The 6,350-nt window shown below is 42.2% G+C and overlaps 1 protein-coding gene across 1 annotated transcript; it reads right to left on the bottom strand.

Moving 5' to 3' along the window:
• Positions 1-2,258: 2,258 nt before the first annotated feature.
• On the bottom strand, positions 2,259-3,590 carry LOC143769045 (uncharacterized). Its single transcript, XM_077257639.1, has 3 exons — positions 3,573-3,590; positions 3,332-3,479; positions 2,259-3,252 (listed from the first exon to the last, which is right to left on the bottom strand). The coding sequence occupies exon 3, from the start codon at positions 3,228-3,230 to the stop codon at positions 2,610-2,612; it is 621 nt and encodes a 206-aa protein (XP_077113754.1). The 5' UTR covers positions 3,231-3,252; positions 3,332-3,479; positions 3,573-3,590; the 3' UTR covers positions 2,259-2,609.
• Positions 3,591-6,350: the final 2,760 nt, after the last annotated feature.

The raw sequence follows: 6,350 nt of genomic DNA on the forward strand, positions 1-6,350 counted from the left end.
TATCTATCTATCTATCTATCACATATCTATCTATCTAAGAAAAAGAAAACAATGAACAGCACTTCATAAAAAATAGCCGGGTGCAAGGCTCCCTACGTACATACCAGTCCTTGTAATATATAGAAAAAATGGAAGCAGCACACCATCATAGTGCGAAAACAGGTCAACAAAAATCAATAATATTATTATTTTAGCATCTTTTGATGCTGTATCTTTGTATACTTCAGTAAATCATGACACGGGATTAGAAAAATTGAGTAAAACGAATTATGCATCTACAACTGTTGAATTTATTTTTAAATTGTTGGAAATGGTTTTGAAAAATAATTATATTTTATTTGGTGATGTTTTCTATATGGAAAAGTGTGGGACCACCATGGGCACAAACATGGTGCCCGCTTATGCAAATCTGACAATGATAGCCATGGAGGAGGACCTCATCTATGTATCCGACTACTTTAGCAAGGTTTTGCAGTGGTGGAGTTACATGGATGATGTCTTCCTCCTATGAATGGGTTCTGTGGATGAACTCTTGGATTTCCATAATTTCCTTAATGGGTTAGACCAGGACATAAAATTTACTCTAACACATTCAGAGACATTGATACAATTTCTGGATGTGCTAGTTAAGAAATTAAGAAAAAAAACAACAAGTTGTGCACAACATTATTTGTGAAACCAACTGATTAGAATAATGTTTTGGGATTTGATAGTCATCATCCATGCAGGATGGTGGTATCATTACCTTACAACCAGTACATATGGATAAGGAGGATTGAAAGTGATAAAAGTACATCAAATATGTCCCTGGAGAGGATGAAAAAACATTTTTGGATCTAAAATATCCTAAACCTCTATTGAATAAATGGAAAGACAAAGTGATGGGTTTTGAACATTCTACACTATTAAATAGTATGTCTAAAAAGAAGCAAACACTAAAGAAGTTACCATTGGTAACTACTTATAGTTAATAAAGCAGTGAGATTACTAATATTGTGACATGTCATTGGCCATTGTTGGGGAAATGTCTCCCGGACATAGAGTATAGATGCCCACCACTGATTTCACACAAAAGGAGTAGAAATATAAAAGATAGGGTAGTCCGTTCAATTATAGGTACTCGCAAATCATGAATACAAACATCACTAACTGGTATCACTAGAACTGGTTGCTACCCATGTCTACAATTGTATAAACTGTCCCAATATTAAAAAAGGAAACTCTTTCCAACATCCAATTACAGGAGAGAACTTCTTTATTAACTACTATTTGACCTGTTCATTTGAATTCGATATTTATCTTTTAGAATGTCCATGCAGTCTGTGGTATGTAGATGAGACCACCTGGGACTTTAAAACTAGAATAAATCACCACAGATAAACAATACGCAAAAAAAGAGTAGATTTACCAGTATCAAAACATTTCACAGAGAGTGGACATTTAGGCTACTTTCACACACAGCATATTTGCTGCGTATTTTTACGCGCGCGTATTTTGCTGCTGCTTTACCTGCGTTTTTTTACGCAGGCAAAAAACGCAGCTGCTTTCACACACTGCGTTTTTTGCTGCGTTTTTTGCTGCGATTTTTGCTGCGTTTTTTGCAGCTGCGTTTTTTTCAGCATTGTGTACTGAAATTAAAGTTTGTTTGAAAAAAAAAAAAGGGGAAAAAAAAAAGAGTCATTGAGGTCATTTCCTGTCTTTATGACTCAGAATACAATACACACTGGAGTTAACACTGGAGTTTTCCGGTACTCCACATTGTTTGCTGTACGTTATTCCTGACACTCCTGTGAGTTCTTCTACCATAGATATAGAGTGCCTTCTATTCAGCAGTTCCCCTCGTAGTATATCTGATTTCTAGGGGGTGTCCTCTATTCATGGCAAGTGGGTGTTATGTAATGTGTATTTTTTGCCATGGTCGACAAATCAAAGAAGCAGACTACATCATAGTTAAAAGTTCAAATATTTATTTGTAGTAACTGTCAAAATTGAAAAACTTTTCTAATAAAATTGAGAATAGAATGATTTGTTGTTTTTTTTTGTTATTAACAAAATTCCACACGTAAACACTGTAAACATCCCCAAAATGGGATTATAAACCTGTGGATGTCCAAGTCCACTCATTAATTGCCGCCAGGAGGGCATGCTTCCAGCTTTCATTAGTATTGCGCAAGGCCCTTTCCTCGTCACCACTGACGGTGAGTCATTCGGCACTTGCGCAACACTAATCAGAGCTGGAAACATGCCCTTTTGGCGGAAACTGAGGAGTGGACTTGGACATCATGGCGTTTTAAACATGAAAAGCAACATTATGCCTACTGGTCCTCATATAGGCTTTGTGAATATGAGTAGTAGCTCCAGTCTGGATAACATCCCCAAAATGGGATTATAAACCTGTGGATGTCCAAGTCCACTCATTAATTGCCGCCAGGAGGGCATGCTTCCAGCTTTCATTAGTATTGCGCAAGGCCCTTTCCTCGTCACCACTGACGGTGAGTCATTCGGCACTTGCGCAACACTAATCAGAGCTGGAAACATGCCCTCTTGGCGGAAACTGAGGAGTGGACTTGGACATCATGGCGTTTTAAACATGAAAAGCAACATTATGCCTACTGGTCCTCATATAGGCTTTGTGAATATGAGTAGTAGCTCCAGTCTGGATGGTGTTCTTCAGACTGGGCTACTACTCTGGATGTTGGTGCACCTGCAGCAGCACTTGGAGCAGATGGCAGAGGTCTATTGAATGCTGCTGCAGGTGCAAGAGGAGTCGGCGTCGGTGGATGCCAGATGTGGTTTAGTGAACAAACCATTTCTTCAAAGGTTGGATTTATATGCGGATACTTCTTAAAACATGTCACCGCCATTGAAATATACGTCATGCAGGAGTCCTGGACCTCGGGGGACAGAGTACGCATTCTGGAAGCTAGAGTGGTTCCATATGCTGAGAATTGATCCTCTTCAGGTTGGCGATCAATTAGAGAAATTGCCCTTGCCAAGGCAGCCGTCTCCTCATCCTCCTTTGAAGAGCCTCTTTTCCTCTTCCTCTGTGTTGAGGCTGGAGGTGGAGGTGGTGTTGGTGGCGGCGATGCCAATGAACTAGTCTCGGAGAGGGGCAGATCATCATTTTGGGTAGAAGGGTCAGGCCTTGGCTCATTTGGAAGAGAGCTGGTAGCAGGCTGTGAAGCATGTTCATACACTGGAGTTGTTGCTGTGGCCGGGATTTCGGTCATCGGCTGGACATTGCCTATGGTTCTGTAAAGAGAAACATCAAAACAATAGTTTTAATACATTTTATTTTCTATTCAAAATTAAAGACGTTACTGATACTTACGGTCGGTAATGTAGACTGCCGTTTAAAAATTGGAGTTCCTGTTCAAAACGCCCTTGAGAAGCAGGTGCCGCAGAGCCACTTGGTGCTTCTGACCGTGACCGTGTAAATCTGTCCCTCACCGACCTCCAGCGGGTTCTCAAGGCTGAAACTAAAAAGTGAAAAATTGAACCTATTAATATACTATTCAACTACATACAGACAAGAAATTCAAAAATACTCCTCCAAAATGGAAAATATTTACCAATTTCTTTTTGCCGCTCCTTTGGGTATGACTCGTACAGGGGATAGAGGGTGACACATGTTTTTCAGTGCCACGTATCACATATTTCAGTGCCACGTATTTCAGGGCCACGTGCCACGTATTTCAGTGCCACGTGCCACGTATCAAAGTGCCACGTGCCACATATTTCAGTGCCACGTGCCACGTATTTAAGTGACACGTGCCACGTATCAAAGTGCCACGTATCACGTATTTCAGTGCCACGTATTTAAGTGACACGTATCAAGATTTTCCATGGAGAACAGACACATCCAGAGATATGTCTGCTCTCCACGGCTGCAGCAACACACTGACAGGAGCCATAGTTCCTGTCGGTGTGTCACTGCGCATGCGCGAGCGAGTTTACCGGCGGTCATTGACCCCGGCACTCTCGCTTAACGGCAGTGCTGCGTGGGAAAGTTCAACGCAGCTGTACTGCTGTTAACCGAGACGCCGGAGCCATTGAACTCCGGAACAGTACGCGATACACTGCTAGGAGCTTCGCTCCTGGCAGTGTATCGCCGGAGAGCAGGGGATCGGCGTGGGACACTCGTTTTATGGATTCTGCGGACAGGGAGTATGAATTTGGTTTCTTATTTTTGGATTTTTTCCTGGAGGATCGAGGGCTTCGCCTACAAGTGTGCTGTTGGTGAGTATATACTCTATGTTATGTGTTGTATGTACTGTACTGTGTGTCATGTATGTGTATTGTGTGTACGTGTTTTGTGTAACTTTACAATTGTGCTAAGTCGCCGGACACAGGGACAACTCTCCCATCCTAATACCGGATGGGAGTAGTAGTCCCATACGGCGACTTAGCACATGGTGACACTAGCGTGGCATGGGGACACACACGCATACACACATACACACACACACACACACACACGAACACACAGACACACGCACACACACAAACACACACATACCGTCTCGATCAGCAGCCCCACGTTTATGGTCATTCTGTTGAATGACTCCATGCTGCTTCACTGGGGGGCGGGGGCTTCCCTCTTCCTGTCCGACGTCACGTCCAGTCCTGGGTGTCAACCCCTCCGTACAAAGACGCCGACACCCAGGACAAAGGCGCTGTGTGTGGACGGTAAGATGGGGCCCTATGGGGACACGCAGACACGCCGCTGCGTAAAGAATTGACATGTCAATTCTTTTTATGCCGGCGTGTTTGCAGACAAAAGCGCCGTGTTTTTTTGCGGTGTGTCTGAACGGCAAAGTGAATTTCTCATTCACTTTGCCGGCAGACGAAAATGACATTGTGCATTTTTGAAAAGCGCCCGCAAAATAGCGCTCAAAAATGCGCTATGTCTGAAAGTAGCCTTAGAGAGGTGTTTGACATTTAGGATTATTGACCAGGTACCACCACTTAGGAGAGGTGGTGATCGAGTTAAAATACTAAAGGTTAAGGAGCTACAATGGATCAAGAAATTGAATACACTAAAACCATATGGATTGAATTCAAAATATAAGTTAAGTGTTATTCTTTAAGTGTGCTGTTTGCATTATTTTTCTCAAGTAAGATCTTTTTTCTCCCCTCCCCCTTTTCTCTATGGTACAGCATAACAACTAGGTATTAATCAGTTTATTAACTGAATATAATTTTTAATATGTACCTTTTCTTCTTTCTATAGATCATGATCGCTGTGAGGTTGTTGGGATACATGACTCATCCCATTATGGAAGATTGCCATAAAGTAAAAGTATTGGCATGTCATATTTTTTTCTTTTTTCTTAACTTTTTTATTGTTCATTTTTTCTATTTAGTTTTTTTCTGGAAAGATTTGTTCACAATGTTACAAGGCTCCTTAATGTGAAGTATGGATTCCTTAATACGTTTCTGGCATTATATGGTGTATATCTGAATTAGAGGCGGAGGTAGAGTATTGTGCTCTGTAAGAGATTCAAAACTCCCATTGCTCTCTATGGATAACGGGTTACAAATCCCCAGCTAATGTGGGGTGTTCTCGTTCTGATCTTGAATAATCCATTGACATTATACCTACGTTGTAAACCACCTCATATTGGCTTGCTGAATAGCCTTGTTAAGATACACTGTATGTGGGATTAGCGTCTCTGATACATACTTACGTGGTTGTCATGCTGCTGCAATGCAGGTAGGTGCAGGCTTTACTAGATGGCATCAGAAAGGAAGCAGGTCTTCACCTAAACAGAGCTAACCTGCAGTGCAGCAGTGAGGCTACCACAGGTGGCAGCAGAATAGTCAAAACAAGCCGGGTCAAATCCTAGACTGTAGCGCAGTACCAAAGGAATAAGCAAACTCATGGTCAGAGACAAGCCAGGGGATCAGTAACTGTCAGGAGCGAATAAGCCAAAAGACAAAGGACAGAAACAGGTCAGGATACAAGCCAAGTCAAAACCAGGGAGTCAGCACAGTAAAGGGGAACATAGAGTAAAGACAGGAATAGGGGACAACAGAGACACGGGTTCAGACAGTAAACGCAGCAGGACCAATTAGAGCAATCAGAGTCAGCTACAGCAGCACTAGGCAGAAGCTATAACTGACATGATCTGCAATACACAGCGGGGATAAATAGCAAACCAGAGACCAGACTGAGGCTGAGAAATGTTAACCCCTGACATGATCAAACCGAGAAAAGAGAAGACAGGACTCAAAACCTGGTCTGGATCATGACAGTGGTATTGTTAAAATACATGAGCTTAATCCCTTAAATAAGATGGCGCTGATGAACTGTTATTGAGCCAATGCATGCGCAGAGCTACATTGCC

The sequence above is a fragment of the Ranitomeya variabilis genome, chromosome 4, assembly GCF_051348905.1.
Source record: "Ranitomeya variabilis isolate aRanVar5 chromosome 4, aRanVar5.hap1, whole genome shotgun sequence".
NCBI classification, from domain to species: domain Eukaryota; kingdom Metazoa; phylum Chordata; class Amphibia; order Anura; family Dendrobatidae; genus Ranitomeya; species Ranitomeya variabilis.

Coding starts and splice junctions, on each gene's coding strand:
- LOC143769045 (XM_077257639.1), bottom strand. CDS start 3,230: ATGACCGAAATCCCGGCCACAGCAACAACTCCAGTGTATGAACATGCT.